This window comes from Mugil cephalus, chromosome 1 (genome assembly GCF_022458985.1).
Source record: "Mugil cephalus isolate CIBA_MC_2020 chromosome 1, CIBA_Mcephalus_1.1, whole genome shotgun sequence".
Lineage (NCBI taxonomy): Eukaryota > Metazoa > Chordata > Actinopteri > Mugiliformes > Mugilidae > Mugil > Mugil cephalus.
In genome coordinates this window covers 29,908,757-29,934,377 of record NC_061770.1, presented here as the reverse complement: position 1 = coordinate 29,934,377, position 25,621 = coordinate 29,908,757, and the positions used below count along the sequence as shown (strand labels likewise).

At 42.9% G+C, this 25,621-nt stretch overlaps 2 protein-coding genes and 1 long non-coding RNA gene across 13 annotated transcripts in view; 2 read left to right on the top strand and 1 right to left on the bottom strand.

The window, feature by feature from the left end:
* Window positions 1-25,621, top strand: part of LOC125009108 — a 78,102-nt gene that overhangs the window by 38,573 nt on the left and 13,908 nt on the right. For 2 of the 11 annotated variants that reach the window (XR_007112940.1, XM_047586765.1), the window contains exon 1: window positions 23,477-25,448. The exons of the other annotated variants lie outside the window; for them this stretch is intronic. The gene's annotated coding sequence lies outside the window, so the exon portion shown is untranslated. Of the gene's footprint in view, window positions 1-23,476; window positions 25,449-25,621 lie in introns of those variants that run through there. 11 annotated transcript variants of the gene reach the window in all.
* Window positions 1,466-7,729, top strand: LOC125010349. The gene is made up of 6 exons (XR_007113051.1): window positions 1,466-1,614; window positions 1,750-1,836; window positions 3,088-3,189; window positions 4,321-4,422; window positions 6,475-6,549; window positions 7,203-7,729. It is a non-coding gene; the product is annotated as an uncharacterized LOC125010349 (long non-coding RNA).
* Window positions 10,799-17,189, bottom strand: LOC125009852 (Fc receptor-like B). The gene is made up of 4 exons (XM_047588077.1): window positions 16,840-17,189; window positions 11,531-11,794; window positions 11,206-11,451; window positions 10,799-11,130 (listed from the first exon to the last, which is right to left on the bottom strand). The coding sequence occupies exons 1-4, from the start codon at window positions 16,934-16,936 to the stop codon at window positions 10,934-10,936; spliced, it is 804 nt and encodes a 267-aa protein (XP_047444033.1). The 5' UTR covers window positions 16,937-17,189; the 3' UTR covers window positions 10,799-10,933.

Genomic DNA, 25,621 nt, shown 5'->3' with positions numbered 1-25,621 from the left:
AAGCTTCAACTGCTGCTTTTAGATTCAAACTTAAGCATTAAAGTGGAAGAACCAACATGGGAACAGAGTCAGTTAACTGTGAACTGATCATTATTCTATAGCACTGACCATAGAACAGCACTGCTGCTGTTTGCATGACTCTTCATCTGGACCTTAGCCTACGTACTGGACTGTAGTGATGCAGTCATTAATACGTTACACTGTCTTCTCTGTCTTTGTTGAACTGGAAATAGAAATGTGTCAGTTCTCTCATGTTGTGTCTCGGTAGACTGGACATTTATATTTGTGTAGCACCACGGTCCTGGTTTTACTGCAACTGAAATAAACATTTAGCAGATGAAGACTTTCAGAACAGCAGCAGTCGACATAAAGTGTGTCTGGAGTTAGTGTTGAAAGATTCTTTAACATGACTGAGTCCTCAGCAGTGGATCCACCAGAGATCTTAGAGGAACCAGAGATGAATGAAACTCTTCTTGATGATTTAGTTGAACTCAAACTAACCTGAGTGTCATTTCTCTTTAGTTCTGAGCTCTCTGCTGTTCAGCTCAACAAACCAAGGTTAGTCAACGTCTTCATTCACTTTAAACCTGTTCAGTCCTCATCATTATTACTCAGTAGAGTCAAAGCTTTCAGTCAACATCTCTCAGAGAAAAGACATTAAATGAATAATGTTGTTTCATCTGAACCCTCCCAGCTCGTCTGACTGTGAGTCCCAGCTTCTCTCAGGTCTTTAGAGGAGACTCTGTGTCTCTGAGCTGTGATGAGGACGACAGCTCTGCTGGATGGACTCTGAGGAGAAACACCACCACAGGACAGAGGACTCAGTGTGGAGCTGGGTGGGGAAAACCAGCTGGTTCTTCCTGTAACATCGTCTACATCCAATCATCAGCGAGTGGAGTTTACTGGTGTGAGTCCAGAGAGGGAGCAACCAGTAACAGCATCAACCTCACTGTCTCTGGTAAGCTCAGACTGTGGAGTTAGTATTGATGAAGCTGTGTGGAAATGGATGAAATGCTGTAGTTTGTCTCTGTGTTGAGGTGGACCAGTGATCCTGCAGAGTCCTGTCCTCCCTGTGATGGAGGGAGATGACGTCACTCTGCTCTGTAAAACAAAGACCACTCCCTCCATCCTCTCAGCTCTTTTCTATAGAGATGGCTCCTTGATGAGGCCTGACCCTACAGATCACATGACCATCCACCATGTTAACAGGTCTGATGAAGGCCTCTACAGGTGTTACATCCTCAGTCATGGAGAGTCTCCATCCAGCTGGATCACTGTCACAGGTGAGGAGGTCAGAGATGATTCTTCAGCAGCTTTCAACATTCACAATGAGACAATCAGTTCATTATTAACCTTGATTCATTCTAGAGAAACCCACCACCACCACACCTCCCACAACAACACCTCCTCCTACGACAACACCTCCTCCTACAACAACACCTCCTCCTACGTCCACATCTCCTCCTGGTTCCTCTCCTCCTCCTGGTTCCTCTCCTCCTCCTGGTTCCTCTCCTCTCCTCCCTGTGTTCTTGTCTCTTTCTTCTTTCTGTTCTCTGGTTCTCCTGGTGGTTCTGATTTTCCTGGTGAGACGATGTGTTCGTAGGAAACATGAAGGTGAGACACAGACTCTGTTCTAGATTTATTTTATTTCAGAATCATTTCTACTCTTCACCGCTATTCAAACAGTTTTCTTTCATCAAATGTTCATTTAGATTACTTTCTATTAAATGATATTATTGTTCATTTCAGCTGTTGAAGACGTTGTCAGAGATGACATCACGTACAGTGACGTCAAAATATCAAGGAACAAGAAACAGCTGAAGAGACAGAGCAGAGGTAGAGATGGTTATTTTTCTGTTGTCATGTCATTTGTTAGTTCTGTGATCAGACATTTATATGTGATGATGATGGTTATAATACATTCTATCAATATGAGTCCTCACAGGTTCTGTTGTCTGTTCCTCTGACGTCTTTCTTTGTTTCTCTAGTTCGTTTTTACGGAACAAAAACGTTCTGAAAGTTTTAAATGAACTTTTCAATAAAGTTAAAACATTTTAGAAAACTCATAGAACTGCTTGAATACATGCGTAGAAAACAACTCTTTATGATTTACATCTATAATGTATTAATTTATTTCACTGTGGAATGATCTGCCTCTGATCATTAGACGTCTTCTTTGTCTGTTTTTAAATCTCTTCTTAAAGCTAATTTCTTTTCCATGACCTTTAACACCCTGTAAGTCTTTGATTTATTTTATTTTTTATTATTTTGCTGTTTTTACTGAGGTTTTATGTCTAGATGTCTATGTCATTTTGTATTCATGCCTTGTGTGTCCGTTGTTACGTCTTTTATTTGCTGTCTTTTATTTATTCTTCTGTACAGCACTTTACTACCATGTGGTTGTTTTAAAGTGCTTTATAAGTAAAACGGGATTCGATTGGATACATTAACAATTATATTTCATCTGATAACAGACCCAACAACAACTAGATCATCTGTGGTAAATATGATCTTTAGTTCATGCCTGTGTTGTCAGGGAGCTTTGTTCTGTGTGGTTTGTTCCTGTGGTGAATCTGTTAACAGAAGCTAATGTCTCTGTTTCCTGGTTCTGATCTAAACATGAACCTGCTCATGGTTCACTGACTAGGATGATACATTAATCGATGATAATTAATGTGGTTAGTTATTACATTACATTAACTGTCTTTAGTATCATTTTCTGTTCTTTCATGGTTTAATTTTCATGTGGCACCAACTTTTTGCCTTCCTCATATTTAAACTATTCAGATTTAATTTTAATAAAGTCTCATAGTGAGTAGAGATGATGTGTTGTGGTATTCCCTGCAGCAGCAGTACTGCTATCAGAATTCAGGTGTCCGGTAGCTTGTTCACAAACATACACAGACATCAACATAACACACCAACAAAATCACCAGAATCTACAGTGCAAGAAAATATGTAGATATATGTGGAAGTATATAAACGTATGGGCTGTACTAGCATGTTAATATGAATTACTGTGTGAAAAAAATTATGCACAGTTGAGCAGCTGCAGTAGCTGTGATGTGTATGTGTTGTATTTTCCAGACAGTGATCCAGCTGCAGTCTACTCAGCAGTGAGAACAACACAAGACGTCACTTATGGACAAATATTCATCAGAGACAAGAAACACAAGTCAAAGACCAGAGGTACAGCTGCTCCTCTTTCTCTGCACCATGTTCACTGCTACAGCTTTGCTACAGTTCATAGTTTCACTCTCAGATAAATGCTAACATGCTGATGATATTCATCATGTTCACCTTCTTTGCTAAATTGATAGCCACTTAGCTCCTTCAGTTCTAAATGACTGCTGGGGAATGTAGTGTTTGGTGGGTGTTTGGTGGTCTCCACCTGAAACTAATATGAGGTCATTAAAGAACCAGACACTAAACTAAATTAGAGGGATTTGTTCAGATTAACCTGGTGTTAACCTCTCTGATGACTAATTAATAGCTAGAAACACCAGATTGAAGGTGTGAATGGGAATGATGGGTCTCTACAGATGCAAAGACTGTGTCCTCTGATCACGATGAGAATGTCATGAGGATTGAAAGTCACCAGAATTCTAAAAGATCAATAAAACAACTTTAATTCATCTGTTCAGTTCAAAGTTCAGTTTAATCTCATCTAAGTTTAACAATTTATTCATCATGTGTCCATGAAAAACAACACTTTACTGATGCATCTTTGGACACAACCTTTACAGAGCCTCTCAACCTGTCTCTTGATGCTATTATTCATGTAGAACAGTTCAACTCTGCATTTAAAACATGCAAAACCACAGCAGCAACTTCCTCCTGCACTGAACTGAACTGTAGTCTGATGAGATGGTGTGATAGTGGCACTTCTCCTTTAGCTGCTCTTAGTGTGTTTTGTACCTTGTCATCACATGTGTCAGCTTTTACAAATAGCAGCAAACTGTTTGTGGTCGTCCACTTCTCTGTTTCACAAACGTTTCCACCAGAGGTGTTAAGAAGAGAAAAACTAGAAACCTTTAGAGCCTTCAGTTCATCTCCTCCTAATTAAACATAAAATACTTTAATGTTGGATAGATAGATAGATAGATAGATAGATAGATAGATAGATAGATAGATAGATAGATAGATAGATAGATAGATAGATAGATAGATAGATAGATAGATAGATAGATAGATAGATAGATAGATAGATAGATAGATAGATAGATAGATAGAGAGTGTCGTAGTACTCCCTGCAGCAGCAGTACTGCTATCAGCTGCAGTAGCTGCAGTAATGTGATGTGTATGTGTTGTATTTTCCAGACAGTGATCCAGCTGCAGTCTACTCAGCAGTGAGAACAACACAAGACGTCACTTATGGACAAATATTCATCAGAGACAAGAAACACAAGTCAAAGACCAGAGGTACAGCTGCTCCTCTTTCTCTGCACCATGTTCACTGCTACAGCTTTACTACAGTTCATAGTTTCACTCTCAGATAAATGCTAACATCAAAATGCTAACATGCTGATGATCTTCATCATGTTCACCTTCTTTGCTAAATCAAAAGAAACACCAGATTGAAGGTGTGAATGGGAATGATTATTCTTTACAGATGTAAAGACTGTGTCCTCTGGTCACGATGAGAATGTCATGAGGACTAAAAGTCCTCATGACATTCTAAAAGATCATTAAAACAACTTTAATTCATCCAGAATCTGAATCTGTCCATCTAATGTTGTGACAATCCATCCAATAGTGACTGAAATTTCAGTCTGAAGTGTGAGTGTAGGAGCATCTGACTGTCAGACTGATCCTGACACACACAGAGTCAAACTTTTATCATGATGAAAATAACCAGAGTTCTTTGTGGTTCATGAGGAGAAAACTCCTCTTTGATTGTCAGTCAGTGGTTCCACCACAGTTGAAGTTGGTCATGGGAGTGAAGCTGTGGAGGCTTCAAACAACAACACTAACAAATCAGAACTGAATCCCTCACTGGCTCCTCACCATGAACACAACCAGTGATACTGTTAGAAAACACTGAGTCTGACAGCAAACACCTTTAAGGTTGGAGAAGGAACATGACCACTGTCATGAACTGAATTCATCTTGGCAGGCAGCACCTCATTCCTTCTAACCAGCCTCACTATGTGAACTCATTTTTCATTCATTCATTTGTTGATTCATCTCAGGTGTCACTGGGAAAGAGGTGAGTTAGACACTGGAGAGGTTTTAAACTGTTCAATTAAGTCATTGATATTCAATTAAATGTTGGAAATGTGCCAAGATTAAACTGGTTAAAGTTTAATCAGTTAATCAGTTTAATCTCATTTAGGTTTAACCATTTATTCATCATGTCGATGAAAAACAACACTATACTGATGCAACTTTGGACACAACCTTTACAAGGCCTCTCAAACTGTCTCTTGATGCTATTATTCATGTAGAACAGTTTAACTCTGCATTTAAAACATGTAAAACCACAGCAGCAACTTCCTCCTGCTCTGAACTGAACTGTAGTCTGATCAGATGATGTGATAGTGGCACTTCTCCTTTAGCTGCTTAGTGTGTTTTGTACCTTATCTTCACATGTGTCCGTTTGTACAAATAGCAGCAAACTGTTTGTGGTCGTCCACTTCTCTGTTTCACAAACGTTTCCACCAGAGGTGTTAAGAAGAGAAAAACTAGAAACCTTTAGAGCCTTCAGTTCATCTCCTAATTAGGGCCACGGGGCAACGCCCGACACATTAGCCCTGAGGCACTATTGTTAGACTGCGTGTTTCTTCTTTTATTAAACCCCCCCCCCCTTTCTTTTGTCCCTTGATTATAGTTTATATATCAAAAAAAGTGAAAAAAACAAAAACATATCAAAGTCTTCAGTAAAGTCTTACGACGCCCACGGTCTGCTTGTTTTTCTGATACAAGCTTCCGTTTTGTCACAATAAGCCCAAATGTGAGACCAGCGCAGAGGGAGAAAATCGTCCTGTTATTGACGACCACTGTGAGTTGCCACGACAACCAATGACCCTCAGGCCTGAGCCACAGCTGAGACCAGTTCATTAATCAGTTGTCTCTGCTGTTAATACAGCTGATCCCTGTGTCCCACACATTTATGTTACAACAACACACACCAACACAAACAAACACACAGACACACACGTGGGCTAACTGTGCTAATTGTGCTAAATGTAGGCTAACTGTGCTAACTGTAAGCTAACTGTGCTAATTGTAAGCTAACTGTGCTAAATGTTGGTTAACTGTGCTAAATGTAGGCAAAGTGTGCTAACTCCCATGTTGACAGAGACGGTACCCTCAGCTTAGTCTAATGTGGACGACGTAATGTAGCTCTCTGCACTGTGAGAGTGAGACAAAGAAGATAGATCAGTAGGAACAAGAAACATTCAATAAAGTACCAACACCAGGAACAGAACACAGAAGGTTCATTAATGAAACTCTTATTGCTTTATTTTCCAGAGAGAGATCCAGCTGCAGTGAGAACAGAGAACGTCACTTATGGACAAATAGCCACCAGACCAAAAAAGATCAAAGGTACAGCTGCTCTTTACTCTTAACTCTGAATAAGCTAAGCTAAGCTAAGCTAGGCGAAGCCTCAAAGTGTTGATTAATTCCTTTAAAGAGATCTAAGTAATAGAGTGGAATGATGTCAGGATGTTCAAAGTGGAGAAGGTTTTACCTAATACAGAATTCTGTCTTGTTTTATCAGAACATTTACATCAATGTAAATGTTCTGTGTATGTGTAATACCACATAAGGACACAAGGGGTTTCCTCTGATAGCGTTATTAAAAATGATTTTCTACAAGAGTTACAGCATGTTTGGGGTGTCCTTGGCTTGATTGACATGTCACTCCTAAAACCTGAGGCTTCTGTCCCAGTGGTGGACATCACTGTGGCGACGCCATCTTTTGTTCACAGTCTTTGCTTCAGTCAGTACCACACTTTCATTGTGGTGACATGTGTTCAGTTTGTCATCTTCCAGACTGGAGTCTCTGGCTGCTTCAAGAACTAGAACCAGATCAGTGCATGATCAACCAGCTAATTATTTCAGCTCAGTGACTTACAGGTTGTGTCTTGTTTCTTGAATAGTTCAAAACACAGTGAGTGTTTTTAAGGAATAACCAGGATTGTAAAACCCGTCATCTAACAACAGTGTTTGCTTTATTTTGACCTGTGTGTGTTTAGGTTCAGCGGTTCCACCACAACCAGAAGTCGTCTACTCTTCACTGAAGTAGTCCACCCGTCCCCCCACTGATGTCCAGCTGCTGGACTCTGACTGGTCCCCTCAGTCCCTCAGACCATAGAAGGCCTGTGGAAAGATTTTTATCTGTTTCAGGTCTTTCTAAATTTTGACTCCCTGAATTTGGTTTTATGAAAGTCACACTCCTGACACAGTTGTAAACCTGAATCTCCCACCCACTGCATATTACTGAATGAACTCCTTCTGTGTTCTATCTACAGAGGAGATTAACGGCTTTTCAATGGCACCAAATGTGAAGGTGTTTCCTGGTAGTCAAGAGGATAGAACTTTTCTTAATGTCTGAGAAGCTGTTTATTTTGCATTGCTGTCACTGCTTCCTGTTTATCTGTAGTCATTTGCTGTTTCATTTTTTTTGTTTTGTTTGTTTGTTTGTTTGTTTGTTTTTAACCCTCATACCTGATTTTAAAATTGTTAGGTTGTTACCATTAAGGGACAAAACATATTTTTTTCCATAAATCTTTTAATCCACTTCAGTACTAATCATAAGAAAAAACAAAAGTGTGAAGGATTCTTTCACTTTTAACCCTTTATATGCCAGTGTTTGTGATGGCATCACAATTTTTTCAAAAAAAACAAAAACAAAACACATAAATTTTAATATCTGCAGTAATCTAAATGCAAAGTGGATTTTTTTGGGAGGCATTGTTAGAGCCTTGGACATTTCAATGATTAGTAGCAAAATTGATTTTGATGGATTTATTTATTTATTTTTTTTGGTTCCCAACGGAACAAATGTTCCATTGTTACCATTAAGGGACAAATGAATCCTCTTCAAAAAGACCCTAGAAATAGCACATGTTATTATTTATTTCTGCAAAGCTTCAAGTCAGTGAGAAAACAGTTTCAGATTCTTCAACATAAAATCAGAGAGACTTTACCGCTGTCATCAGTGTGAGAATGAATTCAAAATGCCTCTTTAATATGAAATCTATCAGAGAGACTTTACAGCTGTCAATAGCTGCTCCACTGTTTAAGAGCTGTCATGGGTTTAAAGGCTGTGGAGGTTCTCAGTCTTCCAGGTCATGGTAATCAAAATACCCACAGAGGTTTCCTGTTTAAGCCTCAACTTCCCACTAGTTCACCAGAAGTGAAGAAGCAACTCAGATGAGTGGTGAAATGTCTTCAAGAAATTCTACAAGTCTAATTAATGTGGAGTTTTTGGAGAAAAGATACCACATATAAGGAGAGTGTTGGAAGAGTGTCAGAGCTGAGCAGCATGATTCTACGATTGTTACCTGAAACTCTGTCAGATTCAGCAAGAGTTTTTGACATTGTTCTTTCATGCAATAAACCTTTTTTTAAATGCAAGAGAAGACTTGTCAGCGATGATCATTTATTTACATCAACACATCAATACATAACAGTTTAATACATCACACTAACATACATTGAAGAGAGACTGCATAGCTTCAGTGAGTGAAATTCAGAGTGACTGTACTGCTGTCATCAGTCTAGAAATGATGGGAAAAATAACTCTCATACAACTGCCAATAATTTGAGACCACTTTGCAAACAACTCACCAAGTTAAGAGCTGGCATAGAGTTCAAGAGAGACCATAACGCTGTCAACATTACAAGATGTCAAAACACCACAACAGGTGAATCAAGAGAGACTGTACAACTGCCATCTGTGTGAGAACAATTTTAATTTATGTTATAAACATGAAATCAGAGAGACCATTCAAGTGCCATTACTTTCAAAGCAATTCTTAACAACACACCGAAAAAACCCTTCCTTTTTTCGTCCCTTAACTCCTCTTAGCTGTTGTGCGGCTCGATCCTGATCGGTGTGCTGTTACTTTTCTTTACGAAATATGAATTTTTCACGACGCAAGTCGCAAAAAACTGCGAGAAATTCAGTTGTCTCTGCTGTTAATACAGCTGATCCCTGTGTCCCACACATTTATGTTACAACAACACACACCAACACACATCACACAGGTAACTTTGTGATTACAGTTACACACATGCACACACAAACACACATGCAACTTTATGTTATCAAAGTTAAATACACACACAGGCACGCATACACACAGGAAACTTTATGTTTTTACAAATACAGATATACTCAGGAAGAGTAGTAGGATGTACAAACATGTGCACAAAAGTGCACATTACTCTCTCACACACAGGCTAACTGTAAGCTAACTGTGCTAACCATAAGCTAACTGTGCTAACCATAAGCTAACTCTGCTAAATGTAGGCAAAGTGTGCTAATTCCCATGTTGACAGAGATGGTACCCCCGGCATTAGCTCCCGTAGCCCCTTCAAGATTTCCCAGAGGGAATTTTCTAGTTAACTCTACTAGTGTATGTCTAGTTTAACACCGAGAATTCAACTCTTCTCAATTTGCTGTGTACATGATGACATGGCAACAAAACATTCAGAAAAAATGATTTATCTGTGCTTGACCCTATGAAACACTATGTGAAAAAAATAAAGTTAAGCACGAGGTGGTTGAAGAGAAGGAACATAAACCACTTATACCACATTCACACTGAAACGTAAGTGTTGTCGACACATTTTCTGACCAGGATGGACCCGCCTTGGTGTGGTTCCAGACTGCCAGCAGTTGTGGGTCTGACCTTCCTCGGTTTTCTTCCTTCCTCTCATACATCATCCTCTTGACGTCATCATCACACATTTACACTGTGAGGTAAACAATGGACAGCATGGACGTCAGTGAGGTGAATGAGAGATCGACAACCGCACTGGTCTTATGGGACTGGACCAAACCTTTGTTCTGTTTCAGATCTGAGTGAACAGCTTTCACAGCCCTGTATCAAGTATCTGACAAACACACAATGGATAGACACAAATGGAGGACTCATAACAATAGTATTTTCTAAAAACAGTGTCTTTACTCAGAAAGCAGGAGGTTCAGTACATGGAATTCAGGTGGAGAAGGCAGACTGAGCAAAAAGGGGCAAGGCAGAGGAAAAAGACAAAAAACACAAAGACAATCTGAATTAAAGAGCTGGAACACTTGAAAAAAGACAAACTGGCACAGACAGCAGAGAGCACATGGACTAAAGACTTGGAGAGGGGAAAAAAATGAGACACAGGTGCAACAGTTTAGGGCGGGGCAGGTAATCACACAGGAGGGAAACTTGACAGGAAGTGATCTGTAACGAGAGGAGAGTCAGACAAAATTAAATAGGAAACGCTGACCAGAAATGACAAAACAAACATCAGGAGACATGACACCCTAAAACATTCTAAAAAGATTTTACTGTTAACTTTTAAAGCTTGAGTCCAGCCTAGTTTCTAACATTGAGCTGTTCCTAATTCTGAGCCAAGATCAAAAGTAGACTAGACAGCTTTTACTGTCAGGGCTCCTCAGCTACTTTATGGAGCTCCCTTGTAACAATTCACCTTTTCGAGTTGAAGTTACTTACACACAAGAAAGATCTTTTCAGGCTTATTATTCCCCTTTAAGTGAAATTAATATTATACAGAAAGTCTAACCCACACTTTGTCCTTAAACCCATAGAAAAAAAACACACAAAAATCCATCTTGGATATATGGGGTCCCGCATTTAATTAACAGAAATAAGACCACATTTTATATTACGTATTTCCAGGAAAACACACCATCTAACGAAGAAACGTACATATTACTGTGTGTGAAATGAGCCACCTTTATTTCTGGTTAATATTTGTCAAAGACTTCAGTGTGTCGACATAAAGACACCATGAGGAGAATGGAGATGAAGTATGGACAGAACACCACCAGGTGGCAGACCAGTCTGAGGACAAGGTGGAGGGAGGATGGTGGAGGGGGCGTGGCCTCAGCATTGTTGCAAGGTGGGGATGTAGATGTGGGTGGAGCTGTGGTTGTAGGTTTCTCTGGAGAGAGAATCTCACCTGGTCAGATGAACATGTGGATGAAATAAGAGTTGAAATCAAAGTGAAGCTCCTCACCTGTGACAGTGATCCAGCTGGATGGAGACTCTCCATGACTGATGATGTGACACTTGTAGAGGCCTTCATCAGACCTGGTAACATGGTGGATGGTCATGTGACCTGTAGACTCAGTCCTGATGAAGGAGCCATCTTTATAGAAAGTAGCTGAGAGGATGGAGGGAGTGGTCCTTGTTTTACAGAGCAGAGTGACGTCATCTCCCTCCATCACAGGGAGGACAGGACTCTGCAGGATCACTGGTCCACCTCAACACAGAGACAAACTACAGCATTTCCTCCATTTCCACACAGCTTCATCAATACTAACTCCACAGTCTGAGCTTACCAGAGACAGTGAGGTTGATGCTGTTACTGGTTGCTCCCTCTCTGGACTCACACCAGTAAACTCCACTGTCCTTGGTGGAGATGTAGCTGATGTTACAGGAAGAACCAGCTGGTTTTCCCCACCCAGCTCCACACTGAGTCCTCTGTCCTCTAGTGGTGTTTCTCCTCAGAGTCCATCCAGCAGAGCTGTCGTCCTCCTCACAGCTCAGAGACACAAAGTCTCCTTTAAAGACCTGAGAGAAGCTGGGACTCACAGTCAGACGAGCTGGGAGGGTTCAGATGAAACAACAGTGATACTTTACATTTCTGCACAGTAAATGCTGTGGAGTTAAAGTTCTGGTGTTGGTGACATTTTAGTGAGAGTAGAGTTAATTTTCCTCTTGTTTAGAGTTAAATCTGTTATATATAACTCTCTGAGGACAAATAGTTGGTGTTAAAGTTGAGTGTTGGTGACCCGAGCGAAACCGTGCTGGGTTATACACTAACGAGAAGAAAGAGTTTCCAATGTCCTACAGGGACATTTAGATGTATTATTTGGAATCTTTCTGTCTTCCTTCTGTCTTAAAATATTGGTAAAGTTCAGATGAACCAGACAGTGATGGTGGTAAAGTTAGCTGGGTACAACTTTACTGTCCCGCTGCAGGCTGCTGTGTCCTGGTACCTCTGGAACCTTTTTAAAACCTTTTTTGTGTTTGTTTCTGTTTGTATGAGTTTGTTTTAGCAGAAACTCTACTACGACCCTGAGAACAATGTTGTGTGGAGACTAGAGACAGTTCAACACCTGCTGTAGGAGGCATTTCAAGTGGGAGGTGATCAGAGATGTAGAAGTTTTAGCCAGATGGTGGTAACACGTGGAGAATGGAGGAGTAGACCAGGTCAAAGATCTGATCGTAGTTGTGTGTGGGGAAGTGAATGTGTTGAAGCAGTCAAGAATCTAAGATGAATTATCATCATATATCCTTGAAAAAACAGAACAAGGTCGTTGGAGAGAAACAACATCAGCCACTGTTGAACTAAAAGACAGAAGAAGAAAAGCAGGAAAGCAGGAATTGTTCCCTCCATTCTGCAGCTGACTGAAATGAGACCAGCTGCAGTTTAACAAAATCTAAACACCTCTTCCTTCCTCTTTCTGTAGCAGCTACATGTCAACGATTTTCTTTGCAGCAGCTAACAGATGCTAACTCATGGGCATGAGAAAAATAGCTCACATATGAAACCACATGATCACATGGCAACAAAACACTAAGAGAAAAGATCCTTATCTCTTTTTGACCCTACGAGACACTACGCTATGAAAAAAAAAGTTATCAGCTTAGATCCTTGAAACAGCAGAATGAGGTGGTTGAAGAGAAGGAACATAAACCACTTATACCACATTCACACTGAAACGTAAGTGTTGTCGACACATTTTCTGACCAGGATGGACCTGCCTTGGTGTGGTTCCAGACTGCCAGCAGTTGTGGGTCTGACCTCCCTCGGTTTTCTTCCTCCCTCTCATACGTCATCATAACACATTTACACTGCAAGGTGAACAATGGACAGCATTGACGTCAGCGAGGTGAATGAGAGATCAACAACCGCACTAGCCTCATGGGAGTTCATCAAAACTTTGTTCTGTTTTCAGATCTGAGTCAACAGAGGCCTGTATCATGAAACAGGATTGTGGACTAAGCGAGGTAACTTAAGCTTCAAGGTATGGAAGCCCACTTCCCCTAGTAAAAGAGAAATAATTGTCATATTAATTCAAAATCATGAGATAAAAAGACAAAATCATGGGATTTGAAAGTTAGAACAAGATTTTAAAAAGTGTAAATATTGAGATTTCTCATAATTTCAAATTTATTATCTCATCATTTTGGCTTCACATGATTTTTATCCATTTTACCAAAGCTTTATTGATAGAAATAGGCTTCCATATAGACCTATCAGATTCATTAATAAACAAACAAATCTACCTTCGGCAATTCAACACCAGAGAGTGGCACAATAACCAATAATGTGAGCTGCCACTTTCTGATCTGGTTCAGAAAGCTACCAGAGCAATACATTCTCCTTTTTACATACTAGTATTTTTAAATACTAAACCTAATATACAGCAAGCCCATGCATTACCATTACTGTTAAGTTTGACATGTGTCAAAATGCATGCTAATGTTGACACTTGAGCGTTCATCACTTGGATTACTCTCTCATATTACACTAGCTATTGTGATGATTCAGCTAATCCGGTCCTCTGCTAGCAACAGGCTGGAGATGTAAATCTGTTGCTGTTTTGACACGACTACATATGGTGTCACATATCAGTGTATGTAAATGTATAAAATGTTGCCTGGTGTGTCTTTAAGAACATCACCCGGTTTCGTTGGATGACATTACCTTGGCCTCCAGTTTTTCACTACTAGTAAAAAACCTTGGTGTTATATTTGACCAGGATATGTCCTTTAATTCTCACATAAAGCAGGTGACCAGGACTGCTTTCTTTCACCTTCGTAATATCATCAACATTAGGAACATCCTTTCTCAGAGTGATGCAGAAAAACTACTTCACGCATTTGTGTCTTCCAGGCTGGATTATTGTAACTCGTTACTGTCTGGCTCCAAATACTCTTTAAAAAGCCTCCAATTGATTCAAAACTCTGCAGCAAGAGCACTGACAGGAATTAGCAAGAGAGATCATATTACTCCAGTATTAGCTTCTCTTCATTGGCTCCCTTTAAAATCTAGAATTGAATTTAAAATCCTCCTCCTTACATACAAGGCCCTGAAAGGCCGAGCTCCATCATATCTGAAAGACCTCATAGTACCATACTGTCCCAACAGATCACTACGATCTCTAAGTGCAGGTCTGCTTGTGGTTCCTAGAGGTTCTAAAAGTAGAATGGGAGGTAGAACCTTCAGCTATCAGGCTCCTCTCCTATGGAACCAGCTCCCAGTTTGGGTTCGGGAGGCAGACACAGTCTCTACGTTTAAGGTCAGGACTAAGACTTTCCTTTTTGACAAAGCTTATAGTTAGAGCTGGACTTAACCATCCCTTACTGAGGCTGCTATAGGCCTAGGCTGCAGGGGGACGATGCACTGAGGACATGTCCTCTCCTCTTTCTTCTCTGGCTCCTGTCCTCTAATATCTTATCATTTTATTTTCTGTCTCTTATAATTCACTAACCACTGTGTCTCCCTCTCTCCCCTCCATCATTTTGTGAGGGTCTCTGGTCTGGAGGCTGAATATCTGACCTGTGGAGTTCTAAGCTACATCTGCTGCCATGGCCTCATCAACCAGCCCAGTCTTCATGGTCTGGAGTGCTGTGTATCAGACCTGTGGAGCTCCATAAACTACATCTGCCCCAGTCTTCATGGCCTCCTCCAGTTGTCCACTCCTACCTAGATGAACAATTCACCAACCTGCCCATGATTCCTGTTATACTCACAAACTGTCACAGATCATCAGCTATGTGTTATATTACTAGATCCTACATGTTTCCTTCAGCTTGATGTTTGTATCTATGACGGAAGTTAGTTTATCTTGTTTCCCCTGTTCTTCTTCTCTCTCTATCTTCTCTGGTTCTACCCGGCTGGTCTTCAGCAGATGGTTCCTCCATATGAGCTGGTTCTGCTCCAGGTTTCTTCCTGTTAAAGGGAGTTTTTCCCTCAGGCTGCTCTGGAGGTTTCAGGCTGGTTTTTGTGAAGCGTCTTGAGACAATTTGCATTTTTATTGACGCTATATAAATAAAATTGAATTGAATCACAATAGTCTTGCACTGCTCCCCCCACAGATGAAAGTTTGATTAATAATTTATTGTCTACTTATTGTCACGGAAACTCTACCTGGACAAACAGCCCTGGCACAAAGAGATATTTAAGTTTCTAGTGTGTTTTAGGCACTTCCTACGCAATACACTCTTAGACCATCCATTAATCTAAAGCTTTTCATTCATCACTCGCTTGGATCCTAAAATTTTATAGATTGCTAACGTTAGCTGGTGCTAGCTCAACCCGCTCAGGCCACTGGAAGCTAACCACACAGCAAGGACCACAGAACCCGGCCAAACTTAAAATGGATCTGTGTACATGTGCCTGAACACCTCAGACTCCATAGTCCGTAATATCCGCTTCGCAATCGCCATCACTCACTGCTTTCCCGGAGTTACTACTCCTGACATCTTGAAGAAATTCCCTGGATTTCTGCATTCATGCCCACCCACAGTTACCAAAATTTTACTTCACAAAAACTGTTTTTATTTCTGGCCCAATACCTACACTTTAACCTGTTCTGGGAACGTTCCACCTTGTATGCAAGAGACGGTCTTCATTTAAACACGCTAGGAATCCACATGCTCGCTGCCAGCCCGCAAGTGACTATCTTCACTCACCTGGCAGTCTGATTGCTCTTCCTCCCCCATGCCCAAAACAAGCCCTGCTACACCTGTGTCTCACGCCATCTCCCCCTTGTGGCTAGATCCCGCTACTACTCACCTCGCTCTGTTCCTATTCTTGTCACCAACAGACACCACCAGTACAGAACCAGCAGAGGTGTCATCTCTGAAAACTTAATATTGCTTCAACCAATCAACTTAGAGTTGCCTTTCTTGATGTGAGGTCTTTTTCTTTATCGAACAAATCATTAATTTGTCAAGACATTATGCCCTCTCAGAATACCACTCCTTTTGCTACCTCCCCCTTCAGGCCCCAGGTGTGATTACACCCCCCTGCCACTGGTTTCCCTATAGAGACCATTGGGACAAAGAAGAACCCAATCAATTGCTGGACCAATGGATTCTGAATTCCAACAGTGAACTCTGATGTTATCACATGTGTCTATGAGCTGAATGTGAAGAGAAACTGGGTCGTGCAGTAAGCAAATAAAGAAGAACAAGATGAATGTTAAGGTATGACCAAGTCAAAGTCCTGATCTTAATCCAGTAGAAATGTTGTGGAAGGACCTGAAGCATCAGTTGATGAGAGGAAACCACCAACATCTCAGAACTGAACTGGTTCTGTTCTGAGGAATGGGATCAAATTCCTCCAAACTGCTGTAGACACTGATCAGCTGTTACCACAAACATTTAGTTACAAGGCGATCACAGCACAGACTGGAGATAAGGCTTCACCGACTTTTACACCTCACACGTATAAATGATTAATCTTGAATAAGTAAGTGCATAGGTATAATTTGTGCGTTTGTTTGGATTCTCTATGTCTACTTTCAGGACGTCTCATTTTTTGTAGACAATTTTGAAGGGCGATAATAGTTTTAAGCTGATCACATTTCTGGATATAAGTCTATAATAGAGTAATTCTATTGATATTACTTACCTTGGTTCCTCCAGCTCAGGTACCAGGAAGTCTTCCACCCAGCTTGCATCTCTTTCACTGTAGGAGGCAAAGGCAGTTTTTCTTGGCCTTGAGCCATGCCCAAGTCATCTTTAGGTACCAAAAAGTGTGGAGGCGCCAGAACAAGACACTCACTAGAACTGCTACGACCAGCGCCAACCCACAGCTGACGGACACAAACAAGATCCTCTGCTGTCTATCCTTCCACATATTTTCTGTCCTTTGTTCTCCCCCTCTATTCACTGAGGTGTAGCACTGCCACACAAGGTTACTACACTCAATAAAGATCAACAGGATAGTTCCCAGGGAGGCTGATGATGGTCACACTCACGCACTGAAGTAATAAAACTTTCAGCTGCAAGAATATAACTGCATCAACCTCATATAATGTTGACACCCTGTGGTGTTCAACTATGTAGACAAATGCAGACAAAAAAACAAAAAAAAAAACAAACAAAAAACAAACAAAAAAACACATACGTAAAGACGTAGCTGTCCTCTCCATCTGTTAGTTGCACACCTCCACTTACTTTAAGTCTCCAGTGGAAGGTGACAAACTCACAGGAACAAACAAACTTATTCTCACCCACCTGGGGTGAGGAAAAAATAACACTGAAAAAAAAACAAAAAAAACAGTGAGTGTCATGCTGGAGAACACCAGGAGGATTGGAAGCATAAAGACAAAATATGATTTTCTTACTTGTATAGACAGTCAGTGCATTTACATGCACATCTTCGAATTCGACTTTCTGAATGCTGTCCTTGTCTCAGTTTACTTGCATGGAGAATACACACACACACATCATGACTTCATGAGAGGTACTCTGAGCAGGAAGAATGGAGGCAGTGCAAAAACTGAAGGAACAGGCAAAACAGGAGGTCCAAAAAGGCAGTTTGGAACCAGCCAGTGAAAGAGAAAGTGTGAGTGTGTGACGACCACAAAAGTGTCACATTTTGTGTTTTTGAAAAAGAGTAAAAAGAGAAAAATTGTCTTTTATTTTGAATACAATTTATTGTAATCCATTTTGAAAAAAGGTACCCCAAAGAGATTGCATTTATTTTTGCGGTGGTTTATTTCCCTATTCAATGTGTATATTGCAATGTTTGCTCCATGCCAGCAGGGGGCGAGGACGGGTTCGGTTTTAGTGACTTGCATTGCGTTTTCCCCTCATTACTGCAAGTGCCTTGAAACTGACAAGCCGTGTCCTCATCTCTCTCCTGTTTTCAGGTTTGTAAATGTTCAAATATGCTTTGAAACTAGGATTTAGCCATGCCGGAATGTATTGGGGATGTTTGTGAACTATTTTAGTCAAGTAATTTTCGACGGAGACTTTTGGTGGTTTTGTTTGAAGTAAGTTTGAAACACGGAGGTGAAGTCTAACCGTTTTACAGTGTAGTGATCACGCGCTGCCTACATGGTTGTTGAAAGCAACTCAGTTTAATGCACACGCCTCCCCCACGTGAACGTACGCCTCAGTAATGTTTTAGAAACTTACAATGTTGATGTGTAGCGTTTACTTTGCCGTCTGTAAGGTCCCAACCATTCGTTTTGAAGTGTGATTCTGCTAGGAATGTTCATGGAGGAAAAAAGGTGACTGTTTAAAACGAGTTTTGTTTACATTAAGCACTTTGGGTTTCCAGTGGTAGAATGCAGTACTGTCTTGATTTAAAACGAAGTAAAATACTTTGATGAAGAGTTAAAAAGTAACTTGAGCATTATGCTGGTTAATATACCATGGTCTATGTATTTCATTTTTGATAAATAGGTTAAAATACTAAGCTGAAGAGTAAGTGAACATGTATTTTGGAGAAAAGAGATGTATTCTGTTATGGACTTTGTACTGAAGAACATTTTGAGTTTTTGTATTGACATGGACACTGAAATTCATTGAGAATGCTCAAAGGACATTGAATACTGAATATGTTGAATATAAAAAAGAGACATTTAACACAAGAGTGTATTTAAAAGTGAAACTTTAATAAAAATTACTGCAAGTGCCTTGAAACTGACAAGCCGCGTCCTCATCTCTCTCCTGTTTTCAGGAACTTAACTGTTAACCAGGGTGCCGTTGCTACGGTACCCGTTACAGATTTTTGGTGGCCCGTACGGGGATCGGCGTCAGATGCGCAGGCGACAGGTACAACCAGAACCAGCTGTGTGAAGCGTCCCAGCACAGTTGATGACACTTCAGCCCATACACCTGGAGGAAGATTGGGTCCTACATCCGCGATGTCACTGCCTCTTCAGCCCTCCAGACACAACCTACCCTAAACATCCATCATCTGAGATGCACATGCTGTGCATCCACCACAACGAGTGCCAGCGAAGCAACGTGCCTGTGAAGCGGCGACGGTGCTAAGCAACTGCAACCAGACCTGGAGCCACAGATGAAAGAGCTGCCTGGAGGAGCGACCAACGGCGAGGAAGACGGAAAAGCAGTCATGGCGGACGGTGAGAGAAAAGGCTTGGTGTGGGACATCAAGAAGAGTCTGCTCACTCTGACGGCCGATGAACTTTTCCAACTAGCTCGCAGTGTTGGTCCTGTACCTGGGAAGGATGCATCCACCCTTGAGGAACACTGACACAGTTGAGTTACAGGAAATGCTTTCTAGCTATGCAGAGCTTAGTAACAAAGTCCTTCGATACTTACACAGCCCCACATCACCACTTATCCCCGCACCTACACTAGCACATTCCACATCCCCCCCTGATGTCAAACACACACCTGAACATGCTCATGACAAACATGACCGAGTCGTGCCCCTTCGAGAGCTCTCAATGCTGCGACGTGAGTTCAAGGTCCAGGGCGGGCAGATCGGGGATCGGAAATCAGACCTAAGTTACAATAACATATGCAGACAAATTGATGATGGAGTAAAAGATCGGTTCAGTGAGACAGAAATACTGAGAGGCGTTCTCAGAGTGATCACGCCAGGGCATTTCAAAGACATGCTGATGCACAAGGATGATTTGACAATAGATGAGCTGAAGGGCTTCCTGCAGTCCCACTTAGGTGGGCGAAGCAACACAGAGCTATTCCAAGAGTTGATGTGCACGAAACAAAATGACAGTGAAACCCCCCAACAGTTCTTGTACCGTGTCATCGGTCTGAAACAAAAGATCCTCTTTGCTTCAAAGCATGCTGACACGGAAGTGAAGTACAATGTGAACACAGTTCAAGACATTTTCCTACACACCATATATCAAGGCCTTAGCCACAAACATGATGACATACGCAGAGAACTGAAAACATTGCTTTCTGATAGCAGTGTGTCTGATGAGACAATTCTGAAACAAATGATGAAGATAACAAGCACAGAGAATGAGCGACAGAGACGTCTGGGACCAGATGTGAAACCGAAACAAGTAAGCGTGCAAAGCACTGAGCTAGTGGAGGTTGAAGTCGCAGCTGCACAGGGCAGTGGTGCAAAGAAAGATGCTCCAGATAAACAGCCAAAGGCTAATGCACTCCAGCAGTTAACTGAAAAAGTGACAGAGTTAATGACTAAGGTTGAGTTACTGCAACGGCCACAGCAGGCTCACAACTCCGAGCCCTGCCACCACTGCAAAGCTCAAGTGGAACAAAAGAAACCCAAGTCATATAGCTGTGCTAAGTGTCTCGCAAAGAATCTCCCAGGTTGCACTCACTGTTTTAACTGCGGTGAAGGCGGACACAGAGCAGCAGGTTGCCTGAAGTCAAAGCCGAAGCGTCAGGAAAACTGGAGCCGGTCGCTGCAACGGGACAACCAGTGACCGGGTCTCATGTTAAGTCCCACAGTGTGAAGTGCGATGTATTTAGCTCTGAGAGTCATACAAAGGAGAGTATGCTGAACAGAAGACCTAAAGTATACGATGAAAGTGACCCCCAATCTCCCCTCTCCCTACCCACTCAAACAAGCAGGCGCCTAGCCAAGTTCATAGGTGCCAAAGCCCTCGCACGATGTGACCTGAATGGCCTGACAGTCGATGCACTGTTAGACACCGGAGCTCAAGTGAGCATGATAGATCGAAGCTGGAAGAAGAAGTATATACCGGATGCACCGGTGAGGCCCCTCAGTGAGATCTTTGATGATGAAGAGCTGGAAATACAAGCTGTGAATGGAGGAGTCCTTCCTTTTGATGGCTGGGTCCTCATCGCAGTCAGCTTTGCCGGAAATTGGACTCTTAGCCAGTCTATAATGGTGCCTTTCCTCATCAGTAGCATTAACCTTGAACGACCAATCCTTGGATTCAATGTGCTAGAGGAAGTGGTTCAGGATAGACCAGCAGAGCTCCTCCCAGCCCTCACCACACTCCTCTCTGACTCCATATCTGCCTCTGTGGATCAAGTGGAGCTTCTGGTGAACTTCATTCAGACAGGCCAACCCGCCACGTGTCCCAAGCTATTGAGAACGGGCAACCACTCGAAATGCAATCTGTGAAGCGACCTTATGTGACCATACCAGTAAGAAATTGCACAAAGCACCCTGTGATCATTCCAAGAAAGACTGTTCTAGGAAGTGTCCAGGCCGTTGCTAGGGTGATTGAGACCAACCCACAGGAACTGTCCAGGACCAAAGTAGTAGCCAATGCCGCAACAACACCAGCTGTGCAGACTGCTCCAGGCCTGTGGCAGCCTCCGGTGGACCTCAGCCACCTTAATGAAGAAGAACAAGACAAAGTGAAGAAAATGCTGCGGGAAGAATCAGCTGCTTTCGCTCAAGATAGCCACGATATCGGCTGTATTCCCAGTTTGCAGATGTCGATCAACCTCAAGGACGAGATTCCAGTGCAGAGAGCGTACTCCTCTGTCCCCAAGCCACTGTTTAAAGAGGTGAAAGAGTATGTGCAAGACTTGTTGATGAAAGGCTGGATTGTGAAGTCAAAGTCCTCTTATGCAGCGCCAGTGGTCTGCGTCCGAAAAAAAGATGGTACGCTCCGCCTCTGCATAGATTATCGTCTCTTGAATCAGAAAACCATCCCTGATCGCCATCCTCTACCTAGGATACAAGACCTGACTGACACCCTTGGTGGCTATTCCTGGTTTAGCATCCTCGACCAAGGAAAAGCCTACCATCAAGGTTTCGTTGCCAAAGACTCTCAACACCTCACCGCTTTCATTACTCCCTGGGGACTGTATGAATGGGTCCGCGTCCCATTTGGCCTCTCAAACGCCCCCGCAGCCTTCCAGCGGAGTATGGAAGAGATGCTAGGTCCCTTGAGAGATGACTACTGTCTCCCGTACCTTGACGATGTGCTTTGCTATGCGAAAACCTTTGATGAGCACGTGGAAGGGGTTCGCAAAGTACTACGAGCACTTCAGAGGCATGGGGTGAAGCTAAGACCTGAAAAGTGTGAGCTGTTTCGCCGAGAAGTGAGATATGTGGGTCGTCTTGTGTCGGCTCAAGGAGTGAGGATCGATCCCAAAGACCTGGATGCAGTGCGATCATTAGCCAGCAGGACGCCACGGACAGTTGGAGATGTGAGAAAGCTCACCGGTTTCCTGGGCTATTACCGCTCCTACATCCAGGACTTTTCAAGGATAGCGAAACCCATCTATGAGCTACTACAAGTCAAGCCAGGACAAGCAGCTGCAGAGCGTGGTAGAGGCAAAGGTCCACAACTACCGTCCAGAACACCTGTAGAGTGGGCTGCCGAACACCAGCAAGCCCTTGACCGACTTGTTTCTCTCCTTGTTAGCCTCCCTGTGTTGGCGTACCCCAACTTCAACGAACCTTTCGTACTGCACACAGACGCTTCAGACCGGGGACTGGGCGCAATCCTTTACCAACACCAGGATGGCAAGTTGAGAGTCATCGGGTACGGCTCTAGGACTTTAACTCCAGCTGAGCGAAACTATCATCTGCACAGTGGAAAACTAGAGTTCCTTGCCCTGAAGTGGGCTGTGTGTGAAAAGTTCAGAGACTACCTGTTCTATGCACCCCACTTCACGATATACACAGACAACAATCCCCTTACCTATGTAATGACCACAGCAAAGCTAAACGCTGTAGGCCATCGGTGGGTTGGGGAACTCTCAGATTTCAGATTTGACATAAAGTACAGACCTGGCAAGTCCAACATAGACGCTGACACGCTGTCACGTCTCCCGTTAGACATTGAAGCGTACAGTGAGTCCTGCACCAAAGAGTGTTCTGAAGACGTGGTTCGCGCTGTCTGGGATGGGAGTAAAGTAGCCAAGCAGAAAGATGTAGCCTGGGTTGCAGCTCTGAACATCAACTCCCTAGCCGACCCGTCTCTTCCCTTTGATGACTTGAAAGCAATCAGTCATGATGAGCTTGCGGAAGCGCAACGTGCAGACGAAGCCATCAGTGAAATGATTAAGTTGAAACAGGCAGGTACACCCTTAACTGATGAGATACGGAGAGCCGCGAGTGGAGCTACTAAAAGACTGTTCCATGAATGGGGAAAGCTCGTTTTGGAAGATGGTATCCTGTACAGGCGTGCCAATGGCAGAAAGCAGTTGGTGCTCCCTGCCAAGTACAAAGACCTTGTCTTGAAGAAACTCCACAATGACATGGCTCACGTTGGCACAGAAAGGGTCCTGAACCTTGAGATTCTATTGGCCATTCATGGCAAAAGAGATCGAAGACCATATCACTAAGAAATGCCCGTGCATAAAGTCAAAGAAGCCAGTTACTCATGTTCGCGCCCCGATGGGTAGTATCACATCAAGCTCACCTCTAGAGTTGGTGTGCATCGACTACTTACATCTGGAGACCAGCCGTGGTGGCTATGAGTATATCCTAGTGGTCGTTGATCATTTTACAAGATTCGCACAGGCTTACCCCACAAAGAATAAAAGTGGAAAGACAGCGGCCGAGCGCATCTTCAATGACTTCGTCCTCCGCTTTGGATATCCCTCAAAGTTGCACCACGACCAAGGCCGTGAATTTGAGAACGAGCTGTTCCGTACTCTCCAGCAGCTGTCAGGCATTCGCCACTCTAGAACCACGCCCTATCATCCCCAGGGAAACCCGGCGGAGCGGTTCAATCGGACGATCCTGCAGATGTTGAGGACGTTGACCGATAAAGAAAAAGAACGATGGAAAGATCAGATCTCGAGAGTTGTGCATGCGTACAATTGTACTCGCCATGAGTCGACAGGCTTCTCGCCCTTCTTTCTCCTGTATGGCCGTCATCCTCGTCTTCCCGTTGATCTGCTCTTCGGATTGCTTGAAGACACAGAGCCTGACTCACCGAAAGGATACGCGAAGAAGTGGGCGAAGCAGATGTCTGAAGCCTATCGAATTGCCAGTGAGAACAGCAAGCAGGCCAGTGCCAAAGGCAAAGTGCTCTATGACAAGAGAGCAAGAGGAGTGGTGCTACAGCCTGGCGATCGAGTCTTAGTCCGGAACCTCAGTGAGCGTGGTGGACCAGGAAAGCTACGATCCTACTGGGAGAAGGCCATCTACGTCGTGAAAGAACAGTTTGCTGATAACCCAGTGTACGTGGTGTATCCCGAGTCTGGGGACCAGAAAAAGACAAGGACGCTCCATCGCAATCTGCTCTTACTCGTGAATGACCTTCCAGTCGAAGAGCCTCCACGACAGACTGCTCCTGAGAAGGCAACCCAGAAAAGGAGACGACAGACCCGACGTACCACCCCAGAGCGTGCAGACCCACCGCAGGCAGATTCAGACTCTGACTCCAACTCTGACTCTGATGGTCCCCGTTACTGGCTGAGAATACCAGCTGAGAGGATACAGGAGGTCCCAACGGTAGTCCCACCTCAACGACCAGCCATCACAGTGAGTCGCCCAATTACACTACCTGTACGAGAAGAGGTGCGAGTTGACGTAGACTACTTACCTGAAACGGATCGGGTACCTGTAAGAGAAGCAGAGACGGTAGAACCTGAACAGGATGAAGTTCAGTCTGATGATGCGAGACCCGAGGAGCAAGATGTATATGCTGAGGCTCCAGAGCCCGTCCAGGAAGAGCAACCTCTAGTCAATGCAATGCCGGACCAACAGATAGAGGTCAGGAGGTCAAGTCGAGACAGACAACCTAGACAGATCTTGACCTATGAGAGACTTGGTCAGCCCACACTGACGACACAAGCTAGAGTTAACATGGCGAACACTGACTTACACTCACCTGCTTACACCACACCTCACACTACACAACCCCTGCACCCATTCATTCCTTACGCAACACCAACATATCCCTTCAACCCCTATTCCACGCCTTATCCCCCCTTTACATACATACCTTACCCCTTCCCATCACACCCATACATCTTTCCTGTCACCTGTTAAAGAAAGAGAACTTTAGTTCATTAGAGTTGAGTAGAAAATGGTGGGACCCATTTCTTTTTGTCGGGGAGTGTGTGACGACCACAAAAGTGTCACATTTATTTTGAATACAATTTATTGTTATCCATTTTGAAAAAAGGTACCCCAAAGAGATTGCATTTATTTTTGCGGTGGTTTATTTCCCTATTCAATGTGTATATTGCAATGTTTGCTCCATGCCAGCAGGGGGCGAGGACGGGTTCGGTTTTAGTGACTTGCATTGCGTTTTCCCCTCATTACTGCAAGTGCCTTGAAACTGACAAGCCGTGTCCTCATCTCTCTCCTGTTTTCAGGTTTGTAAATGTTCAATGCTTTGAAACTAGGATTTAGCCATGCCGGAATGTATTGGGGATGTTTGTGAACTATTTTAGTCAAGTAATTTTCGACGGAGACTTTTGGTGGTTTTGTTTGAAGTAAGTTTGAAACACGGAGGTGAAGTCTAACCGTTTTACAGTGTAGTGATCAC

Coding starts and splice junctions, on each gene's coding strand:
- LOC125009852 (XM_047588077.1), bottom strand. CDS start 16,936: ATGGCTCAAGGCCAAGAAAAACTGCCTTTGCCTCCTACAGTGAAAGAG. Junction 11,452..11,530: donor CATCAACCTCACTGTCTCTG/GTAAGCTCAGAC, acceptor CTCTGTGTTGAG/GTGGACCAGTGATCCTGCAG. Junction 11,131..11,205: donor CAGCTGGATCACTGTCACAG/GTGAGGAGCTTC, acceptor TTCTCTCTCCAG/AGAAACCTACAACCACAGCT.